At 45.0% G+C, this 24407-nt stretch overlaps 1 protein-coding gene across 4 annotated transcripts in view; it reads left to right on the top strand.

Annotated features, from left to right (window-relative positions):
- Positions 1–24407, top strand: part of odf2a (outer dense fiber of sperm tails 2a) — a 101916-nt gene that overhangs the window by 45297 nt on the left and 32212 nt on the right. For 3 of the 4 annotated variants that reach the window (XM_070863699.1, XM_070863698.1, XM_070863697.1), the window contains 5 exons: positions 1763–1921; positions 3480–3571; positions 4223–4385; positions 14306–14431; positions 15878–21006. In XM_070863699.1, the coding sequence (XP_070719800.1) occupies positions 1763–1921; positions 3480–3571; positions 4223–4385; positions 14306–14431; positions 15878–16051 (714 nt within the window). In that variant the 3' untranslated portion in view covers positions 16052–21006. Of the gene's footprint in view, positions 1–1762; positions 1922–3479; positions 3572–4222; positions 4386–14305; positions 14432–15877; positions 21007–24407 lie in introns of those variants that run through there. The other variant, XM_070863700.1, reaches the window with a different exon arrangement.

Below are 24407 nucleotides of genomic sequence, written 5' to 3'. Positions count from 1 at the left end.
TGACGCTTTCCCCCTCTTTTTTCCCCCCCACCCCCTCCAAACTAAGCAAATAACCCCTTCCCACATGACCAGCTGCAGGAGGTGCACTCTGGGGTACGACTGGATCTAGTGTGCTTGAGCAGAATTGCCTCAATCTTCCTAATGGTTGGTTCTGAAATTCTTTTTTTTTCTTCCCTCTTCTCGTCCCCACGAGGCACTGACTCCTTGCTGTGGGATAAATACAGTACCACAAAGAGCATAAGAAATAGGAGCAGGAGTAGGCAATTTTGCCCCTCGAGCCTGTTCTGTCATTCAACAAGATCATGGCTGATCGGATCCTGGCCTCAACTCCACTTCCCTGCCCGCTCCCTATAACCCTCGACTCCCTTATCGTTTAAAAAAAAAAATAAATAAAAAAATCTCTCTATTTCCACCTTAAATATATTCAATGACCCAGCCTCCACAGCTCTCTGGGGTAGAGAATTCCAAAGATTCACCACCTTCTGAGAGAAGAAATTCCTCCTCATTTCCGATTTAAATGGGCGGTCCCCTTATTCTGAAACTGTGCCCCCTAGTTCTAGATTCCCTCATGAGGGGAAACATCCTCTCTGCATCGACCATGTCGAGCCCCCTCAGAATCTTACACATTTCAATAAGATCATTGTTAGCGTTAGTGTTTTCTCAGAAGAATCACTCAACACTCAGAGTCGGTTCCAATGCTGATGCGGCCTTTATTACGCTTAGCGGGGAGGAAATCACAAGACTGAGGCCAGGCTTCTCTCCACAGAACAAACGGTTACATTCACTTTTATATGTTTCACAACAGTTACAAACAGTTTACTACAGTTACGCAGCCCATCACGGCTGGACACAAGCCAATCACAACGATTATAGATTACATATAGGTTCTTTTAACCCAATAGAATTCCCCTTATGTCTCAGGAACCATGTGTTCGTCTCTTGTCAGCTTGGGCTGATTGATATAGGTTCTCTCACTAGTTCTTTCTTCTTGGAGAAATAATTAGTTTATAACCTTGTTTACAGGAGATGGGTTCTCTTATCTCTTTCTTCCTGGGGAATTAATTGGTTTATGGCCTTGAATACGGGAGATGGGTTCTCTCCTCATTATTCTTATCCTGCATCCAAGGCATTCCTATAGTGGGCCTCACAGGGTTATTGCTCGGTCATTGAACATTCAACAGTTCACAGCTTGACTACCTGATTTCCCATCATGCCTGGGCAGCCATTTTATGTGTGGCCACTTTAAACTTATATGTGTTTAGATATATCTAGCAGGTGCCTAATGCCTAGTATTCTGGTATATTCTAAAGGTGCCTACCTCCTACAACAATCATTTTTTAAGAAGGCTTGGTACCTCCTGGTATCTTGTCCAAGCAGTCATTTTTGATATATGAAACTTGGCAGAGAGTTTCCGCGAACTATTTGACTGCATGGGGCATCATAACTGAGCCTGGCATTGACTAAGCTTGCTTTCATTGGGGGAATCCTGCTTTTTGTTCCCTGTCTTGGCTCGGGGGCACAGGGATCTATTATAATATCCAGAACACTGCCTAGATTGAAATCAGAAAACTCAACACAGACGAGAGATCAAAACTGGAACCTGCCTGGCCTTGTGGCTCAGTTATTCATTGGATAAACTGGGCCATTGGGGAATCGAAGGAAATACTCTTTTCAAATATTTATAAAGTGTGCAAACATTAGCTAGGTTTGCAGTGGTGAAGATTTTGATGTTCTCTATGTCGCCTTTGTGTTCGTGCTGTAGGTGCGGAGACAGATGCAGAAAAAACTGACTGATCTGGAGCCTGTTCCCGAGTTGTTGAAGTTAACCGAGCATAAGCTACAGGACTGCCAGCAGCAGCTGGTCATATACGAGAGGAAAAATGTAGATCAGTCAGCCGTCATATGTGATCTGCGAATGGAGGTAGTTTTCAATTTCTGCCCATTTGAGCTCCTTATGGTAACCTAACTCAATTGGTGGCACTCTGGTTTAGAATTCTGTGGGTGTGAGACACATTCCAGTGCTTCGGCACGTAATCTAGTCTTAACGTTTCAATGCAGCGCTGAAGGTGTATGGCATTGTCTTTCAGATATGTTAAAGTGAGGCCTATCTCCCTGCTGCAGGGGTTCAAGTGAATGTTATAGATTCTGTAACAATACGCAAAGAGCAATGAACAGCACTAGAAAAATTTGTGTCATGCCATATGTGGGATCTTGCTGTGTGCAGAATGTCTATGTTTGCTTGCATAAGCACTTCAGATCCTTCATTGTATCTGCACACAGGCGATAGTGTGTAGTTTCAATAACTGTGAATAATGGTGTAGTTACGTTCTTTATAACTCATTGCAAAACCCAGGTAGCCTCTGGCACTGCTCTGTAGAAAAGCTTTGTAACAATTGTGATGGGTGTGCTGTAATGTGACACATTATTCTGTCGTCTATTATATTAAAAGGTATGTAGATCAGGAGCTTTCAGTGAGGACTGCAGGTCCAAACCCATGGCACCCTCTATTAATACAAGCTTTACTCTGAATTTATTAGGCTAGTTTTTACTGGGTTTTTTCCCCCCCAAAATTTAACCTGGATTAGTTGAGGCCTTACAGTACAGTGTTTAACAAGAGAACCATGTCTGTGCTGATAGATGCAAAACTCACCTCACTTTGCACCTTTTTTATTCATTCATAGGATGTGGGTGTGCACTGGCAAGACTAGCATTTATTGCCCATCCCTAATTGCCCTCGAGAAGGTGGTGGTGAGCCACCTTCTTGAACCGCTGCAGTCCGTGTGGTGAAGATACTCCCATAGTGCTGTTAGTTAGGGAGTTCCAGGATTTTGATCCAGCAACGATATATTTCCAAGTCAGGATGGTGTGTGACTTGGAGGGGAACTTGGAGGTGATTGTGCTCCCATGCGCCTGCTGCCCTTGTCCTTCTAGGCGGTAGAGTTTGCGGGTTTGGGAGGTGCTGCCGAAGAAGCCTTGGCGAGTTGCTGCAGTGCATCTTGTAGATGGAACACACTGCAGCCACGGTGCGCCGGTGGTGGAGGAAGTGAATGTTGAAGGTGGCGGATGGGGTGACGATCAAGCGGGCTGCTTTGCCCTGGATGGTGTCGAGCTTGTTGTGTTGTTGAAGCTGCACTCATCCAGGCAGGTGGAGAGTATTCCATCACATAGAACATAAGAACACTCCTGACTGCCTTGTAGATGGTGGAAAGGTTTTGGGGAGTCGAGGTGAGACACTTACCGCAGAATACGCAGTCTACTTCTGTAAATATCCTGGAGTGGGATGGAGGCCGGGGGGAGGAATGGGAGGGAAGAAAAGATAAAATTGGATCCTTTGTGCTCTGTTTCTATTTGGGGAAATGCATTAATACCAAATCAGCATTCACCTTTGCCAAAGTGAAATAGGCGTTAGACTGTGCGAGTTGATTCCTTGTTGAATTTGGGTCGTGTAACCTCTGTGGATTGATTCCGTACTTTCACAGATTGAGGAGTTGAGTGGCAAGACGAGAGAGAAATGGCAGCATCTGCAAGAAGAAAATCATAACCTGAAGCTGAAATTGGAGAGTCTGGAAAGGTTGGTTTTGTTGAGTGTAATTGAAAGGGGAAGGAGCCAACTGTAAATATTGTTGCTGTGATGAAGGTGACTCTTTATTGCGCTACAGTCAGGATGCATTGTGTATAACCCTGTTCTTATTGTGGGTTTTATTTTATGGGTTTCATGTCTCTGTCCTCTTTGGCTGATTCACTTCAGTGTCCCGGGAAGGGATTCCTCCCCTGCCAGCTTGCCTTCCCTACTTGCTCATGACAACCTCACCTAAAACTGCTGAAACTTCCTTGGCCTTCCAAAGGCAGACTTTTTTGAAACTCAGTTGGGTCTGGTGTTGGAACTCTGATGTCTTAGTTGTGAATCTTGAGAGGTAATATTGCTGCCAGATTGTTGAATTTCAAATGACTCTCTTCCCCATAAAATCCCCCCCATAACTTTCTTGCAGTTTCTGGACCATTTTCTGTCAGTCGACAGTTATTGCATGTATCTGCTGGATTATGTTGCCTTTTCTTTTAGGGAGGGTCGGCGGGAAACAGGTGGCCTACTCCTGCTCCTATATCTCATGTTCTTACGTGGTCAATGCAAGAAACCGCACGTGCACGGTATTTTGAATAATTACAGAGAACGTTGGCAGTAAGGATATTTGACACTGAAGAAAGTGTTGATCGTTATTCCTAGGAAGCTGGAAGATACAGACGCACAGAACCGGGAGCTGAATCAAGTGGTGGCAAAACGGGAGGAGTCCATTCACCTTAACCAGCAGCGATTGGAGGACAAATCCCGTGAGTGTACCAGTCTGGCTCGACAGCTGGAGGCTGCCATCGATGATGCCAGGCGCCAGGTCAGTTCAATGGGATTTTACCGAACAGGGGGAGGCCATTCATTTCTCTTTTTTACCCCACCCCACCCCACCCCACCCCACCCCACCCCTGCGCCTGTTCTGCCATTCAATTAGTTCATGGCTGATCTGTATCTTAATCATTTACCCGCCTTGGTTCCATAACTCTTGACACCCTTGCTTAACAAAATTATCAGTCTCCTTTTTGAAATTTTCAATTGACCCAGCCTCCTATAATCCTCTTGAATACAAACTTAATCCTGGTAGATTCTTGTACACACTGCTCCTGGAAAGCCACTGCCTGCAACCTGCATTTACTTAGTGCAGTCTTATAAACATAGAAATCTACAGCCATTTTAGCCCTTCGTGTCCGCGCCGGCCGACTAAGAGCCACACGGCCCTCGGTCAGCAGCCCTGAAGGTTACATATAAACCTATGAACAATGGCGGAAAGAGCAACCAGTCCGCCCCACACAACTGCGACTCCCCTTGCACCGAAACATTCTACACTCCACCCCAACCAGAGCTATGTGATCTCCTGGGAGAGATAGAAACATAGAAAATAGGTGCAGGAGTAGGCCATTCGGCCCTTCGAGCCTGCACCACCATTCGATAAGATCATGGCTGATCATTCCCTCAGTACCCCTTTCCTGCTTTCTCTCCATACCCCTTGATCCCTTTAGCCGTAAGGGCCATATCTAACTCCCTCTTGAATATATCCAATGAACAGGCATCAACAACGCTCTGCAGTAGAGAATTCCACAGGTTAACAACTCTCTGAGTGAAGAAGTTTCTCCTCATCTCAGTCCTAAATGGCCTATCCCTTATCCTTAGACTATGTACCCTGGTTCATGACTTCCCCAACATCAGGAACAATCTACCCGCATCTAACCTGTCCAGTCCTGTCAGAATCTTATATGTTTCTATGAGACCCCTCTCATCCTTCTAAACTCCAATGTATAAAGGCCCAGTTGATCCAGTCTCTCCTCATATGTCAGTCCAGCCATCCCAGGAATCAGTCTGGTGAACCTTCGCTGCACTCCCTCAATAGCAAGAACGTCCTTCCTCAGATTAGGAGACCAAAACGGAACACAATATTCCAGGTGAGGCCTCACCAAGACTCTGCAGTAAGACCTCCCTGCTCCTATACTCAAATCCCCTCGCTATGAAGGCCAACATGCCATTTGCCTTCTTTTACGTCTGCTGTACTTGTGTGCCAACTTTCAATGACTGATGAACCATGACACCCAGGTCTCGTTGCACCTCCCCTTTTCCTAATCTGCCACTATTCAGATAATCTGTCTTTGCGTTTTTGCCCCCAAAGTGGATAGCCTCACATTTATCCACATTATACTGCATCTGCCATGCATTTGCCCACTCACCTAACCTATCTAAGTCACCCTGTAGCCTCATAGCATCCCCCTCACAGCTCACACCGCCACCCAGTTTAGTGTCATCTGCAAACTTGGAGATAGTACACTCAATTCCTTCATCCAAATCATTAATGTATATTGTAAATAGCTGGGGTCCCAGCACTGAACCTTGCAGTACCCCACTAGTCACTGCCTGCCATTCTGAAAAGGTCCCGTTTATCCCAACTCTCTGCTTCCTGTCTGCCAACCAGTTCTCTATCCACGTCAGTATATTACCCCCAATACCATGTGCTTTGATTTTGCACACCAATCTCTTGTGTGGGACCTTGTCAAAAGCCTTTTGAAAGTCCAAATGCACCACATCCACTGGTTCCCTCTTGTCCACTCTACTAGTTACATCCTCAAAAAATTCCAGAAGATTTGTCAAGCGTGATTTCCCCTTCATAAATCCATGCTGACTTGGACCGATCCTGTCCCTGCTTTCCAAATGGGCTGCTATTTCATCCTTAATAATTGATTCCAACTTTTTCCCCATCACTGATGTCAGGCTAACCGGTCTATAATTACCCGCTTTCTCTCTCCCTCCCTTTTTAAAAAGTGGTGTTACATTAGCTACCCTCCAGTCCATAGGAACTGATCCAGAGTCGATAAGACTGTTGGAAAATGATCACCAATGCATCCACTATTTCTTGGGCCACTTCATTAAGTACTCTGGGATGCAGACTATCAGGCCCCGGGGATTTATCGGCCTTCAATCCCATCAATTTCCCTAACACAATTTCCCGCCTAATAAGGATATCCTTCAGTTCCTTCTCACTAGACCCTCGGTCCCCTGGTACTTCCGGAAGGTTATTTGTGTCTTCCTTCGTGAAGACAGAACCGAAGTATTTGTTCAATTGGTCTGCCATTTCTTTGTTCCCCATTATAAATTCACCTGAATCCGACTGCAAGGGACCTAAATTTGTCTTCACTAATCTTTTTCTCTTCACATATCTATAGAAGCTTTTGCAGTCAGTTTTTATGTTCCTGGCAAGCTTCTTCTCGCACTCTATTTTCCCCCTCTTAATTAAACCCTTTGTCCTCCTCTGCTGAATTCTAAATTTCTCCCAGTCCTCAGGTTTGCTGCTTTTTCTGGCCAATTTATATGCCTCTTCCTTGGATTTAACACTATCCTTAATTTCCCTTGTTAGCCACGGTTGAGCCACCTTCCCCGTTTTATTTTTACTCCACACAGGGATGTGCAATTGCTGAAGTTCATCCATGTGTTCTTTAAATGTTTGCCATTGCCTATCCACCGTCAACCCTTTAAGTATCATTTGACAGTCTATTTTAGCCAATTCACACCTCAAACCATCGAAGTTACCTTTCCTTAAGTTCAGTACCCTAGTTTCTGAATTAACTGTGTCACTTTTCATCCTAATAAAGAATTCTACCATGTTGTGGTCACTCTTCCCCAAGGGGTCTCGCATAACAAGATTGCTAATTAGTCCTTTCTCATTACACATCACCCAGTTGAGGATGGCCAGCTCCCTGGTTGGTTCCTTGACATATTGGTCCAGAAAACCATCCCTAATACACTCCAGGAAATCCTCCTCCACTACGTTGCTACCAGTTTGGTTAGCCCAATCAATATGTAGATTAAAGTCACCCATGATAACTGCTGTACCTTTATTGCATGCATCCCTAATTTCTTGTTTGATGCTGTCCCAAACCTTACTACTACTGTTTGGTGGTCTGTACACAACTCCCACTAGCGTTTTCTGCCACTTGGTATTCCGCAGCTCCACCCATATTGATTCCACATCATCCAAGCTAATGTCCTTTCTTACTATTGCATTAATTTCCTCTTTAACCAGCAATGCCACCCTGCCTCCATTTCCTTTCTGTCTATCCTTCCTAAATGTTGAATACTTCTGGATGTTGAGTTCCCAGCCTTGGTCACCCTGGAGCCATGTCTCCGTGATGCCAATTACATCATATCCGTTCACTATCATCTGCACAGTTAATTTGTCCATCTTATTCCGAATACTCCTCGCATTGAGGCACAGAGCCTTCAGGCTTGTCTTTCTAACACACTTTGCCCCTTTAGAATTTTGCTATAATGTGGCCCTTTTTGCTTTTTGCCTTGGGTTTCTCTGCCCTCCACTTTTACTTTTCTTTTGATCTTTTGCTTCTGCCCCCATTCTACTTCCCTCTCTCCCTGCATTGGTTCCCATCCCCCTGCCATATTAGTTTAACTCCTCCCCAACAGCACTAGCAAACACTCCCCCTCGGACATTGGTTCCGGTCCTGCCCAGGTGCAGACCGTCCGGTTTGTACTGGTCCCACCTCCCCTAGAACCGGTTCCAATGTCCCAGGAATTTGAATCCCTCCCTTCTGCACCACTCCTCAAGCCACGTATTTATCTGAGCCATCCTGCGATTCCTACTCTGACTAACACGTGGCACTGGTAGCAATCCTGAGATTACTACTTTTGAGGTCCTACTTTTTAATTTAGCTCCTTGCTCCCTAAATTCATCTTGTAGGACCTCATCCTGTTTTTTTACCTATATTGTTGGTACCTATATGCATTACGACAACTGGCTGTTCACCCTCCCTTTTCAGAATGTCCTGCACCTGCTCCGAGACATCCTTGACCCTTGCACCAGGGAGGCAACATACCATCCTGGAGTCTCGGTTGCAGCCGCAGAAACCCAGGCCAATTGGGGGGAAAAAATCTGGGAAAATTCCTCTCTGACCCATCCAGGTGATCAAAACTAGTCCAGGAGATCGCCCTGGCTGTATTCGATTCCCTGCATCATATCTGCACCAGCCAACGAGAGGTTATCCAGTCTAATCTAAGGGTCCACAGCCAGCGAGGGAATGGAAGACCAGCAGGAAGAGCAGTGCAAGGAAGGTAGTGCAGGGGTCCCCTGTGGTCATCCCCCTGCAAAACAGATACACTGCTTTGAGTACTGTTGGGGAGGATGACTCGTCAGGGGAGGGCAGCAGCAGCCAAGTTCATGGCACCGTGGCTGGCTCTGCTGCACAGGAGGGCAGGAAAAAGAGTGGGAGCACGATAGTGATAGGGGATTCAATGGTGAGGGGAATAGATAGGCGTTTCTGCGGCCGCAACCGAGACTCCAGGATGGTATGTTGCCTCCCTGGTGCAAGGGTCAAGGATGTCTCGGAGCGGGTGCAGGACATTCTGAAACGGGAGGGAGAACAGCCAGTTGTCGTGGTGCACATTGGTACCAACGACATAGGTTAAAAAAAAGGGTTGAGGTCCTACGAAACGAATTTAAGGAGCTAGGAGCTAAATTAAAAAGTAGGACCTCAAAAGTAGTAATCTCGGGATTGCTACCAGTGCCACGTGCTAGTCAGAGTAGGAATCGCAGGATAGCGCAGATGAATACGTGGCTTGAGCAGTGGTGCAGCAGGGAGGGATTCAAATTCCTGGGGCATTGGAACCGGTTCTGGGGGAGGTGGGACCAGTACAAACCGGACGGTCTGCACCTGGGCAGGACCGGAACCAATGTCCTAGGGGGAGTGTTTGCTAGTGCTGTTGGGGAGGAGTTAAACTAATATGGCAGGGGGATGGGAACCAATGCAGGGAGACAGAGGGAGACAAAAAGGAGGCAAAAGCAAAAGACAGAAAGGAGATGAGTAAAAGTGGAGAGCAGAGAAACCCAAGGCAAAGAACAAAACGGGCCACTGTACAGCAAAATTCTAAAAGGACAAAGGGTGTTAAAAAAACAAGCCTGAAGGCTTTGTGTCTTAATGCAAGGAGTATCCGCAATAAGGTGGATGAATTAACTGTGCAAATAGATGTTAACAAATATGATGTGATTGGGATTACGGAGACGTGGCTCCAGGATGATCAGGGCTGGGAACTCAACATCCAGGGGTATTCAACATTCAGGAAGGACAGAATAAAAGGAAAAGGAGGTGGGGTAGCATTGCTGGTTAAAGAGGAGATTAATGCAATAGTTAGGAAAGACATTAGCTTGGATGATGTGGAATCTATATGGGTAGAGCTGCAGAACACCAAAGGGCAAAAAACGTTAGTGGGAGTTGTGTACAGACCTCCAAACAGTAGTAGTGATGTTGGGGAGGGCATCAAACAGGAAATTAGGGGTGCATGCAATAAAGGTGCAGCAGTTATAATGAGTGACTTTAATATGCACATAGATTGGGCTAGCCAAACTGGAAGCAATACGGTGGAGGAGGATTTCCTGGAGTGCATAAGGGATGGTTTTCTAGACCAATATGTCGAGGAACCAACTAGGGGGGAGGCCATCTTAGACTGGGTGTTGTGCAATGAGAGAGGACTAATTAGCAATCTCATTGTGCGAGGCCCCTTGGGGAAGAGTGACCATAATATGGTGGAATTCTGCATTAGGATGGAGAATGATAGTTAATTCAGAGACCATGGTCCAGAACTTAAAGAAGGCTAACTTTGAAGGTATGAGGCGTGAATTGGCTAGGATAGATTGGCGAATGATACTGAAGGGGTTGACTGTGGATGGGCAATGGCAGACATTTAGAGACCGCATGGATGAATTACAACAATTGTACATTCCTGTCTGGCGTAAAAATAAAAAAGGGAAGGTGGCTCAACCGTGGCTATCTAGGGAAATCAGGGATAGTATTAAAGCCAAGGAAGTGGCATACAAATTGGCCAGAAATAGCAGCGAACCTGGGGACTGGGAGAAATTTAGAACTCAGCAGAGGAGGACAAAGGGTTTGATTAGGGCAGGGGAAATGGAGTACAAGAAGAAGCTTGCAGGGAACATTAAGACGGACTGCAAAAGTTTCTATAAATATGTAAAGAGAAAAAGGTTAGTAAAGACAAACGTCGGTCCCCTGCAGTCAGAATCAGGGGAAGTCATAAAGAAATGGCAGATCAATTGAACAAGTACTTTGGTTCAGTATTCACTAAGGAGGACACAAACAACCTTCCGGATATAAAAGGGGTCAGAGGGTCTAGTAAGGAGGAGGAACTGAGGGAAATCTTTATTAGTCGGGAAATTGTGTTGGGGAAATTGATGGGATTGAAGGCCGATAAATCCCCAGGGCCTGATGGACTACATCCCAGAGTACTTAAGGAGGTGGCCTTGGAAATAGCAGATGCATTGACAGTCATTTTCCAACATTCCATTGACTGGATCAGTTCCTATCGAGTGGAGGGTAGCCAATGTAACCCCACTTTTTAAAAAAGGAGGGAGAGAGAAAGCAGGGAATTATAGACTGGTCAGCCTGACCTCAGTAGTGGGTAAAATGATGGAATCAATTATTAAGGATGTTATAGCAGTGCATTTGGAAAATGGTGACATGATGGGTCCAAGTCAGCATGGATTTGTGAAAGGGAAATCATGCTTGACAAATCTTCTGGAATTTTTTGAGGATGTTTCCAGTAAAGTGGACAAAGGAGAACCAGTTGATGTATATTTGGACTTTCAGAAGGCTTTCGACAAGGTCCCACACAAGAGATTAATGTGCAAAGTTAAAGCACATGGGATTGGGGGTAGTGTGCTGACGTGGATTGAGAACTGGTTGTCAGACAGGAAGCAAAGAGTAGGAGTAAATGGGGACTTTTCAGAATGGCAGGCAGTGACTAGTGGGGTACCGCAAGGTTCTGTGCTGGGGCCCCAGCTGTTTACATTGTACATTAATGATTTAGACGAGGGGATTAAATGTAGTATCTCCAAATTTGCGGATGACACCAAGTTGGGTGGCAATGTGAGCTGCGAGGAGGATGCTATGAGGCTGCAGAGTGACTTGGTTAGGTGAGTGGGCAAATGCATGGCAGATGAAATATAATGTGGATAAATGTGAGGTTATCCACTTTGGTGGTAAAAACAGAGAGACAGACTATTATCTGAATGGTGACAGATTAGGAAAAGGGAAGGTGCAACGAGACCTGGGTGTCATGGTACATCAGTCATTGAAGGTTGGCATGCAGATACAGCAGGCGGTTAAGAAAGCAAATGGCATGTTGGCCTTCATAGCGAGGGGATTTGAGTACAGGGGCAGGGAGGTGTTGCTACAGTTGTACAGGGCCTTGGTGAGGCCACACCTGGAGTATTGTGTACAGTTTTGGTCTCCTAACTTGAGGAAGGACATTCTTGCTATTGAGGGAGTGCAGCGAAGATTCCCCAGACTGATTCCCGGGATGGTGGGACTGACCTATCAAGAAAGACTGGATCAACTGGGCTTGTATTCATTGGAGTTCAGAAGAATGAGAGGGGACCTCATAGAAACGTTTAAAATTCTGACGGGTTTGGACAGGTTAGATGCAGGAAGAATGTTCCCAATGTTGGGGAAGTCCAGAACCAGAGGTCACAGTCTAAGGATAAGGGGTAAGCCATTTAGGACCGAGATGAGGAGAAACTTCTTCACCCAGAGAGTGGTGAACCTGTGGAATTCTCTACCACAGAAAGTAGTTGAGGCCAATTCACTAAATATATTCAAAAGGGAGTTAGATGAAGTCCTTACTACTCGGGGGATCAAGGGGTATGGCGAGAAAGCAGGAAGGGAGTACTGAAGTTTCATGTTCAGCCATGAACTCATTGAATGGCGGTGCAGGCTAGAAGGGCTGAATGGCCTGCTCCTGCACCTAGTTTCTATGTTTCCATGTTTCTATGTTTAATCCCACTTACCAGCTCTAAGTCCATAAACCTGCAGGTTACGGCACTTCAGGTGCCCATCCAAGCACCTTTCAAATGTGGTGAGGGTTTCTGCATCCACCACCCCTCCAGGTAGTGAGTTCCAGACCCCCACAACCCTCTGCGTGAAGAAACCTCCCCTCAAATCCCCTCTGAACCTTCCATAATAAAGAAATCAGTGATATTTTCAAAAGATTGCAGTGAGTGTTGCTGAATGGCAGTTACAATAAGTGATCAGCTCAAATTTTATAAATTGAGTCCAGCAGTTTGACTTGTAAATAAATGTTTTTCTCAGCAAAACTCCTGCTGTGATCTGGAATGCGCTGCCTGAAAGGGCGGTGAAATCAGGTTTGACAGTAACTTGCAAAAGGGAATTGGATAAATACTTGAAGAGTGAAAATAACAGAACTGTGGGCAAAGAGCAGGGGAGTGATACTAATTCGATAGTTGTTTGAAAGAACCGGCACAGATACGATGAGCGGAATGGCGGCCTCCTGTGCTGAATCACTCTGATTCACTGAACAGACAATAAGTAAACTACTGTGGTATGTATGTATTTTGACCATGTATGGACACAATAGCTAGAGTTAGTCCTGGAGGACTTTTAGCCCTCGGGATTGCTAACTCGCAGGTCACCCTCAAGTCACAACCACACTCCATAGTGTAAATGAGCCCAACTCCCTTACCCTGTAGGCACTGCAAACCCATGAAAATGTGAGTCGATAATTCTGCCGGTTTCAGTGATGGAAAATCGAGGACTGGGTCTCGCTTGTCTGTTGCCAGCACTTCTGGAGCCCAGTACTCTTAGAGACTGGCACCTACCTGACAGTGTAAAATCAGGAGAGCCTGGCATTCGGGTCGCTTCCCTGAAACGCGACCCAGTAACACCAGTGTGAGCAGTGTCAACAGACTTGATAAATGCACCCATCGAAGACTGAACACTTTCATGATAGGAACTGCAATCGTAGAATCATACAGCACAGAAGGCGGCCTTGCAGCCCATCGTGTCTGATCCAGATCAGATCTTTGCAATCCAATTAGTGCCACTCCCCTACTCTTTTCCTATAGCTATGCAAATGACTCCTTTTCTATCCAATTCCTTTTTGAAAGTTATTATTGAATCTGTTTCCACCACCTTTTCAGGCAGTGCATTCCAGATTCTAACAGCTTGCTACATTTAAAAAAAAAAAAATACCTTATTTCCTTTATGCCCCTCACACCCCCCTTAATTATCTTAAATCTCTATCCTCTGGTTACTGACCCTCCTGCCGGTGAAAACTGTTACTAGACTTCTGTTCCAGACTTGACTATTCCACCACATTGCTGGCTAACCTCCCATGTACTACCCTCTGAAAATTTGAAGTTATCCAAAACTCGGCTGTCCGTGTCCTAACTCACACCAAGTCCGCTCACCCATCACCCCTGTGCTCGCTGACCTACATTGACTTCCAGTTAAGCAACACATCGATTTTTTAATTCTCATCCTTGCTTTTAAATCCCTCCGTGGCCTCGCCCCTCCCTACCTCTGTAATCTCCTCCAGCCCCACAATCTTTCGAGATATTTGCGCTCCTCCAATTCTAGTCTCTTGAGCATCCCTGATTTTAAACGCTGCACCATTGACGGCTGTGCCTTCAGCTGCCTGGGCCCTAAGCTCTGGAATTCCCTTGTAACCCTCTCCGCCTCTCTCCTTTTAAGACGCTGCTTAAAACCTAGCATTTGGTAATCTGTCCTAATATCTCCTTAAGTAGCTCGCCGTCAAATCTTGTTTGATAATCGCTCCTGTGATGTGCCTTGGGATGTTTTACTACGTTAAAGGCACTGTGTAAATACTTGTTAATGCAAGTCAAATTGTCAACAGGAAAAATGTTGGGAATAGTGACCAAATGCATCTCTGTTTGACTAGCTGGACCAAACCAGAGAGAGGAGTGTGTCAAAGGAGCGAACAACACAGAGTAAAATACTGGACCTTGAAACTCAGATGAGCAGAACAAAAACAGAACTGACTCAAATACGACGGAGCAAAGATGATGTAAGTCGCGGGTTGCAAAATCCCTGTTTTTAAAAAAAAAATTAAGTATATTTTTGATTCTGTCCTTTGGAACGAGGGATCAGAGAAAGGCAGTGAGGCTGATCCTTGGCGATCGTTGGATTGAGTTGTAATGAAGAAGTTATAAAATTTTGATTCTTCAGCTTTGAAAAGAGGTAAATGAGAGGGGAGCTTTATGGAGATTTACATGATGCCAAATGGAATAGAAAGGGTTAATCACGAGCGCAGTTTAAAGTTAAAGCACAATTGTAGGGGAAGGGGGCATAAATACAAACTAGTCATAAAGGCAAGTTCAGCAAGCACTTCAAACAAAGAAGGAAAGAAAAACTTGCATTTATGGAGCCCCTTTCACGACCACCGGACATCTCGAAGAGCTTTACAGCCAATTAAGTACTTTTGGAGTGTAGTTACTGTTGTAATATGGGAAACGTGGCAGCCAACCTGCGCACAAGCAAACTCCCACAAACAGCAATGTGATAATGATCAGATTATGTCGATTGAGGGATAAATATTGGCCAGGACACCGGGGATAACTCCCCTGCTCTTCTTTGAAATAGTGCCATGGGATCTTTTACATCCACCTGAGGGAGCAGACAGGGCCTCAGTTTACCATCTCATCCGAAAGGCGGCACCTCCGATAGTGCAGCATTCCCTCAGCACTGCACTGGGAGTGTCAGCCTCGATTTTTGTGCTCACGTTCCTGGAGTGGGACTTGAACCCACAACCTTCTGACTCACAGGCGAGCGTGCTACCCACTGAGCCACAGCTGACACTACGTACAGGCAAGTCCTAGGGTTTTGACCCCTGGTCTATGCTGAGTTAGCTGCAGTGTTTCCCCTAAGTTGCGCTTCCAGTCACCAGCTGCAGCTGTCGCTGGAAGAGATGCAGCACATGCGCAGCCTCGCAGCAAATTGACAGGGTCCGTGCAGGGGGTGAGAAATAATTCGAGGGAACATTGGTAAGCTGATCTCATCCAGGCCAACGGTCAGAACACTACAATTTACCTGAGCATCCCAGGGTTGGGGAAAGGAAAATGATCAGGGTTCCTGTGTCTGATCACTATCTATTGATTCCCTCTGGAAATGTGCATGTGAGGGTTGGGGAGCCTTCTGAGGACTAGATCGCATTCACAGGGAGGCTGTCACTCGAGACCACAGATCAATAATCGATAATTGGATGAGGAACCAGTGGACACCAGCAGAAACTTGTACCTCAGCAAGAAGCCAATGCCTTCAGATGAAGTGAAAGCTGGGTGGGGGGGGGGGAACATTTTTAGCTGCTAGACCTTGCAGAGAAGGGGAGATAACCTAACGCACCCTGGTGCGACTGCAATGCAGATTATGGATAAATGTACGGTGAAGGATTTACATTACCGACTGCTGAAAGTGTAATCGTGTCAAATCCAATTTGTGCAAAATTACTTCTCAGGCCGAGAGGCGATTCCAGAGCCGCTTGCAAGACCTGAAGGATCGCCTAGAGCAGTCGGAATGCACCAACCGCAGCATGCAAAACTATGTCCAGTTCCTCAAATCTTCGTACGCAAATGTGTTTGGCGAAACTGTGTTAACGAGCTCTCCAGTCCGAACTCGATCACCTCTCTGAGGATTTCTGCAGTACAGTATCAGAAAATTGAACTCACTGACTTCTCTTTCCTTCTTTTCTTTCATTGTGGTGGGGGGGGGGGGGGATAGGGTCTGAACCTATAAATGATAAAAAGAACTCCGTATGCAGCACGTTCTTATGAACTGGTTAATTTTTTAAAATTATGTACAGATTGCAGACTCCAGTTGTGGCCTCGAATACAACTGACCCTAAGTTAACAAACTTGTCAAATGGATCCTAAGGACTGTCTAATCATAGACTCCCAGACTCTTGAGGGATTAGATTTGTTAATTAATCAGGATGGTTCTGAGTTTCAGATCAGTGTGTTTAATGCCCTAGTATTTATTAGAATTGTGAGTTATTCATTGACTAGTAAATTAAGCCACACGGCACACTGACTGTGGACAGCAGTGTTCCTTGCCTTGTATTTCAGATCTATACATTTTGATTTGCAGCACACTCGCACACAGGAATTTCCCTGCTGTGATTTTAGCGTTTTCGATCTTTGTCCCACTAAGCTAGCGAGCCTGTTAGCAGCTTTAACAAACTTAATATCGGGCTGAGGGGGGGTACAAGAGTGTTGGGCTGGGAGTAGGAGAGATTGCTGTTTCTCACTCATTCCTCAGCACACTGTAAATCGGTGCTTCACTCCTTCATTTGGTTGTTCTGGAAGCTGACTATTTCTGTCTCTCCTCTTCCCCCTCTTCCGTTTTGAACATTAGCCTCCTCTACTCCAGTTTCTGCCTGCATGGTGTATCATCTGACTTTTACATTGGCAGTCCTCTTCAAGATGCAACTTCTGTTAAGTTGAACAGAAGAATATGTGAGCTGACAACAGTTGCCTAGGACACTCCTACAGCAAACAGGGACATCAAAAACACTGCTCATTTATGTTGTTTCAACAAACTAATAGATAATAGAATCATAGCAATTTACGGCACAGGAGGAGGCCATTCGGCCCATCGTGTCCGCACCGGCCGACGAAGAGCTATCCGGCCTAATCCCACTTTCCAGCTCTTGGTCCGTAGCCCTGTAGGTTACGGCACTTCAAATGCATGTACAAATACTTTTTAAATGTGATGAGTATTTCTGCCTCAACCACCCTTTCAGGCCGTGAGTTCCAGACCCCCACCGCTCTCTGGGTGAAAAAAGTTCTCCTCAACTCCCCTCCAATCCTTCGACCAATTACTTTTAATCTATGCACTGAAACATTCCTAATTGCAAATTTAAAAATGTCCCTAAAATAAATTAATTTGCAAAATGAATATTGAGCTCAACAAGAACTTAAAAGTCACGTATTTAACAAAACTACTAACTAGTCATCTGTTCATTTTACTCTAGCATGGAGAACAGGATCATGAATTCATTTAGCTCCAGTCAGTGCAACATGTGCTTGCATTAGTTTCTGGTCAGCTGCTGGAATTAAAACAAATTGCACCCGAGCCCCTAGCATTCAATCATTCTGTACTTTTTTAAAAATTAAATAAAAAAATATTTTTTTAATGTAAAATAAGAGCCAAGGTGTGCTGTGAATTGGTCCATGTTATACTTGGCCTGGGAGTAGTTGTTGCAGACACAGTCCGTGAAAGGTGTGTTCTCTCTCTCAGTGCCAGTTATACCTCATTTTGATAAAAGACGGGACAAATCACCAAAAATGTCCATAACTTTGCAAAGTTCTGTTATTAACTAACTTCGAGGCTCTAGACTTGTCAGTTTTTGGATCCATTTTGTACAATGATGTTACCTGCACCTGAAAATATCAATCCTGGAGCACATCAGCTGTGCTGATTGGAAGCTGCAGTCTCTACCTGTCTGTCTTTCTGTGTCTTGCTGGCTCATTCTCTCTTGCTCGGTTTCTCTCTTGTACTTGCTGCGACTTGTCTCTTGTAGGACGGCCCATGGTTTGGTGTTCTAGGATGAGGTTAAGTGGGCCGAAGGGCCACCTCCATCCAAATCCATCGTGTGATCTGTGTGAGAACTGTCCTCGAAAAGTGGGACAGGTTTCCCATGCCAAAATCTAAAACCTTCTCGAATAAAAGGCCCATTTGGCGAACAAAAGTCTTTTGTTTCGGTTGTGCAGAAGCAGCACAAGATATGCTGGGTTTTTTTAAAAAGTCATAATGCTGAGGAAACTGTAGATTTAAGTCTTGATTACACCGAATGAATTGTTTACTGTGTGCAGTCAAAAAGGTTGAAGTGAAGTGAATTTTTTTTGCAGCTGTCGGAGAACTCGCTTGTCTGAGACGCCAGTTTGCTGCGTGATTCTTTTCAGTTATCTACTTGAAAGTAATATTTCCCTCTGAATATTTAGAGTGCTAAATGGACACCAGCCCTGAATTACAGATCAAAAATGCTACTCAATAGCCACTGCATGACACTTGGGAGAAAGTCCAACTGTATCTGCACTGAGGGGAAAGACCAGCAAGTGAAAATGGAGATGATCATTCTAATGAGGCCTATTTTAAGCCCTTTGACCTAGAAATGGTTACGTTGTGAGAGACAAAGTCTCACTATTGTGGAATCAAAATTTAAATAATTATTTTATGATGGGTAATCATGGGATGACAATCTGTTTTTGGGGGGGTGGGGGATGACAGCAGTGAATTAGTAACGTTACAAATTAAAACTAGATTTATTGCATTTAAATCAAAATAAATAAACTTTTTCTAAAATAGCGTTTGAAACCATCTTCACTCACTGCTCCACATTTTGAATTCAAGTCTGAAATTGCTAGGTAAGATAACCTGCAAGAAATGTCCTCATGCTAGCAAATTACTTAAAATCTTTACAACTTTATAAAAGCTCGCGCTTATCTCGTTAGTTGTCCCAAGGGTCATATTCACCAAGTACCCTGGTACTTGCTTGCAAGTTGTGCGATATGTCGAATTGCAGGTATAGAACGATCCTGACTTCGCGCTCGATTAGACAAAGAGCCAAGTTGAGCGCTGTACCATATGGCATAGTATCATACAAGACAGAAGCAGGCCATTCGGCCCATCGTACCTGTCCGGCTCTTTCAAAGAGCTTTGCAATTCATACTGCAGCCAAAGTCGGGTCTCCAAGGGATTGTGTCAGTTCCACGTTTATATAGATGGACTGCTTTACAGTCCGGTTTTAATTTTCAGACGTTAACTCGCGCTGTAAATCATACTGGACAGGACTTCAGCGAGCCACGGTTCATCAATCTTCCTGTGACAAGGAAGCCCAGGAAGTGGGTGTGGAAGAAAATGAGCTTTGAGCGGTACAGACCACTTGCAGTGAGCAGTACAAGTGGGGGGTAGCAACACATTACAAGTGGCGAGCACGAAACCAGATCCAACAGTGTTCAAAAGTCAGCAGCCCGTTAAAAGCTTCCACCAATAACACCTCCTCTGGCTGTGAACTTCCGACAGCACAAGTCATTCCCAATTGCTGCAGTCTTGAAATCTGTAACATTGTTTTAAGTTCTTTTGAAAGGTATTGCTTGTGACCCTTTCAAGACCAACATGTATAAATACCAACAGATCTCCCATGGCATTGCTCGCCTGTCTGCAGCACTGCTGCAATGTTTATCTGCCAACCTGGCCTGTCCCTTTAAGACCACTGCTTCGGTAGTGAACTCCGAGGGCAGTTGTAACTGCTTGTAAAGTTCACACTTCAGAGCAGTGACTGGCTTTCTATATGTATCTTGCATTCGTACAGAGGCTTTCATGCCAAAAGGCCTCGGCATCAGTGTTCCCCTAATTTTTTTTTTTTGCGCGTGGTCTCTTTAACAGACTGTGCGGCCCATTCAAATTTTCGCGCGTGAGCGGTTTCTTCCATGTAAAAGCCAGTGAGGGGCCTGCCCGGGACCTCCAGACTGCTGCCCGGCTGCACAGCTTAGGGAGAATCATTGCTCAGCAAATTGTACAATCTATTCCTCAAATGCAGTGGGGCGGGACTGTAGGATGCTGTGGAAAAGGAAGCTGAATGGCTTCTCTTTGTGACTTGTTATGTAGGAAAGCCTACATTTTAATAGGAAAAATTTAGTCGGACAACAATTCAAATTCCAAGCTCTCAATTGAATTAACGATTCTCTATACTAATACCATTTTTAAAACCCCCCCCCCCCCCCCCCCCCCCTTCCTGCCCATTTTAAAATGTTTTTCTCATGGCGTCCATAGGAACAGCAAAAGACCAAGGTCCATCTAATTCACCTTCTCCCATCCTGGTAGTCGCATGATACGATACTGGAGTTGTTGACCAATCACAGCGATCAATCAATGAGTCCACAACAGACCCAGTCACGAGGCAAGGGTAAACCCCGAAGAGGTGGAGAGCTTTGGGAACAACAGGTCCATTGTTCCTTCCGAGCGCGCTACACTCGCCACACATCATTCCTTTCTCGCTAAGCCCGCTCAGATTATCTTTCCTGCTTTTAACGACTCCTTTTGTGAATGTGCTTTGAACTAAAAGAATTTCCCCCGACAGGTGAAGGGTTAGTGACCCCTGGTTTGACACAAGAATGATCTGTTTTGGGTTTTTAATCTGTGCCTTTGCCGTCCTAAGTATCATGCAGGAGCGAGGTTTTTTTTCCATTAAAGCCACAAAATCATTGTGATAGCGTAAGGCCACGTAACGGGCGATATTTCTGTGTTCACCGCTCCGACCAGAGTTTTACGTTCCAGAAACAAATAACAGGAAGTCAGCTCCACATCGCCCACCGTTTTAATGGATGGAAGTTCGGGGCTTGCGTCCAATTCTCCCTACGTGCTCGTGAAGTGATGCTTTGCACCAGGTGTGTTGGAAGACGAAATATCCCCATCGTGATATTCCTTTGCCTATTTTAAGATGTGTTAAATTATTCTCAAAACAAAATGCCGTCGGTTGAAATGGCACAATGGAGAAATGTAATTCGCGCTAGTTAGGTGTGTCCATGTGCCCACGTCACAAACAGTAATTGTTTTCAGATGTAATTCTTTCCCGGGACACGAGATTTAAAAAAGGACAATTATTCCAAAGGGTTTCCCTTTTTTTATTTAAGACATCATTTTAAAAATAACTTGTCCGCAGGCTAGAGAGCGCAGGTTTCCTCATCAGGTAGGTTTTACATAGAATTTAAAAGTTAGTTTGAAGTAATCTACCCTTTCCACACTGGTTACAATTTTATATCCCCCTATAAGATCATCTTTCTGATGTCTCCATTATAGGTTGCAAAGCCCAAGTTTGTCTAGTCTTTCCTTACAACTCTTTACACAGCTTTATATAGAATTTGAAGGCCATTTGAAGGTCTATGTTCCACACGAGCTTCCTCCCACCTTACTTCATCTCACCCTATCAACATATTGTAACATCTGATAGTCGTCCCGCACTTGAATTTCTACAGAATTTCGAGTAGTTCGTTCTAAGAGAGGTATTATGCACCGGTTCTGTATTCATTTTAAAATGGCAGCAGCTACAACCAATGTCCCCCGTAATTTTTTTTGGGGGGGGAGAGTTGGGGCGCCATGTGGCCCCTTTAAGAGGCTGCACGGGCCTTTCAAAATATCGCGCATGCGCGTTTTTTTCCATTAAAAAGCCGGCTGCGTGGGTTCCCTGGAGCGCTGTGCGGCTGCGTAGCTTAAAGGGAACATTGGCTACAACTGTTGCCCCATTCAATCATGGAATAAACACCTATTTAATGATTTGGGACTAAATCGTTTTCGGTCCTGCGTACTTTGGTGCTTTGACTAAACATTTTGTAAATCCCGTTGTAAAATACAAAAAACACTTTTAGGTTTTCAGGGTGAAATATTGCTAAAAGTTGTAAATAACTTTTTTTTATACTTATTTTGTATACTTAATATTTGCAAATGTTTATATCATTATATGCAGTATATATTTGTTTTTTTATGGATATATTAATAAAAATGGCCAATTTGTTTGAAAGTCCAACAAATTTGTCAGTCTGTCTTTTACAGGAAGTTAGATATTTATCGTCTGCACTCTCTCCGTCACTTTGACAGTTCTCAGGCAGGATCTTTGCTCTGAATGTTGGAATCTGGGTTTGTCTTCATGATTCACTGGATGGTGAGTCCTTGAGTTCAACTGTGAGGAAGTAAATCACCCACCAACAAGGAAGGGTGGCCAAGTATGGTCTTAGCAGAGGCCTTTTTTTAATACATGTTTTTTCAAAAAATTGTTCGAGATGTGAGCTTAGTTGGGGGCATTTAAGCGTCACTTGCACTGTGGACTGGTCGTTTCATTGGCAAGTGGTGGGATTTAAACTCATGACTTCTGTGTTACGAACCCAACGCCATGACCACTGCACTGCCATGCCCAATGTATCTTCAGCACTTCACCTTGGCATAAGGAGGTTAATGGGCGGAGAGGAAAACAACAAACATACAAAATTCTTACAGGGCTTGACAGGGTAGATGCAGGGAGGATGTTTCCCCTGGCTGAGGAGTCCAGTCTCAGATAAAGGGTCCACCATTTAGGACTGAGATGAGGAGAAACTGTTTCACTCAGAGGGTGGTGAATCTTTGGAATTCTCTACCCCAGGGGGCTGTGGAGGCTCAGTTGTTGAGTATATTCAAGACCAAGATCGATAGATTTTTGGATATTAAGGGAATCAAAGGATATGGGGCTAGTGCAGGAAAGTGGAGTTGAGGTAGAGGATCAGCAGGCTCATGGGGACAAATGGCCTATTCCTGCTCCTAATTCTTACGTTATAAACTCCTGCCTGGAGAGTGGCCGAGAGTTACCATTGGTGGTGATGTACACTTCCCTAAGTGGAGGAAGAGCATCTGGGAAGGCGCTGAGCACCTCGAATCTTATCGCCGAGAGCATGCAGAAAACAAGCGCAGGCAGCGGAAAGAGCGTGCGGCAAACCAGTCCCCACCCACCCTTTTCTTCAACGACTGTCTGTAATTCCTGTATCGGACTGTACAGTCACCTGAGAACTCCCTTTCAGAGTGGAAGCAAATCTTCCTCAATTTCGAGGGATTGCCTATGATGATGATGATGATGTACGTTTCACTGAAGGGGGCAGAAGTTGTGGTAGATCAAGGGAATGCTGTGACTTTCCCTGTCCCATTTCCTGCCCCCCATATCGCTGTCGCCCGCCCCGCCCCCCCCTCACCCACAGTTCGGCTTGTGACAGCAGTTTGCACATCTCGTGGTAAGGCTGGAGACTGAACCTTACTAACCACCAATGCTGGTTGGTGGAATCGAGTGAATTAGTTCTGTTGCAGTCATGTTAATTGGAAGGAAGGTTTGCGAAATTACCACCACAAGCAAGCTGCATTTTATAGAATTCACAATGCTCTGTTGTTTCAGAATTAGCGTGTAGTGCAACCTGTATAAAAGGACACTGCCAAAAAAAATACTTTCTGAGAGACCCAAATAACTTGTGTGGTAAAACATACAGGAGGTACTCTGAAACCACGGACACTCGTTCCTTCTGCCTCTTTCATTGTGATTTGTTGCTTTTAGTTTTAGTTCATATGTACTTCCTTCAGTAGGCTCTAGCCGCTTAAAACTGATGCGATCACCATGCATCTCCTTAACCTCTGCAGCCTTCGAACCTATAATTTTTCCTAACTTTCCTCTCTGGTCCATCTTGTGGGTGTCGCTGACAAGGCCAGCATTTATTGCACATTTTCCTACTTGCCCTTGAGAAGATGGTGGTGAGCCGCCGCCTTAAACTGCTGCAGTCCGTAGCGGTTTGGTACAACTGAATAGACCATTTCAGAGGGCAGTTAAGTCAACCATGCTGCTGTGGGTCTGAAGTCACATATAGGCCAAACCAGATAAGTTTTTAACCACAATCCGGTAGTTGCATGTTCATAATTACTGATACTAGTTTTTTTTATTCTGGATTTATTTAATTGAACTTAAATTGGTGGGATTTGAACTCGTGTCTCTGGATTACTAGTCTTGTCACATAACCACTCTGCTACTGTTCCTATATCCCACTAAAGGTTGGAGGTCAGCTTCCATTATGTGTGCTGACATGCAGCTTTATCTCCTCCACCACCACCTTTAACTCCATAGTTGTTGCTATGTTGACCAACGGCCTGATTAAAGGCAAGTCATGGATGATAACTTTCCTCACATTAACACTGGCAAGACTGAAGCTAGGCTGTTCGGCTCCTGTTGCAAACTCTGCATCCATGCCCTGATTCCACCCCCTCTTCCGCTCAATTCGCAGGAAGCAAAATTCTCATCCTTATTTTCAAATCCCTCCATGGCCTCGCCTCTCCCTATCTCTGTAATCTCCTCCAGCCCCACAAGATGTCTGCGCTCCTCCAATTCTGCCCTCCTGAGCTTCCCTGATTATAATCGTTCAACCATCGGTGGCTCTGCCATCTGTTGCCGAGGCCCCAAGCTCTGGAACTCCCTCCCGAAACCTCTG

This window comes from Pristiophorus japonicus, chromosome 20 (genome assembly GCF_044704955.1).
Source record: "Pristiophorus japonicus isolate sPriJap1 chromosome 20, sPriJap1.hap1, whole genome shotgun sequence".
Taxonomy (NCBI): Eukaryota; Metazoa; Chordata; class Chondrichthyes; family Pristiophoridae; genus Pristiophorus; species Pristiophorus japonicus.
Note: the sequence above shows the minus strand (reverse complement) of the source record. Positions and strands in the feature narration are given on the sequence as shown.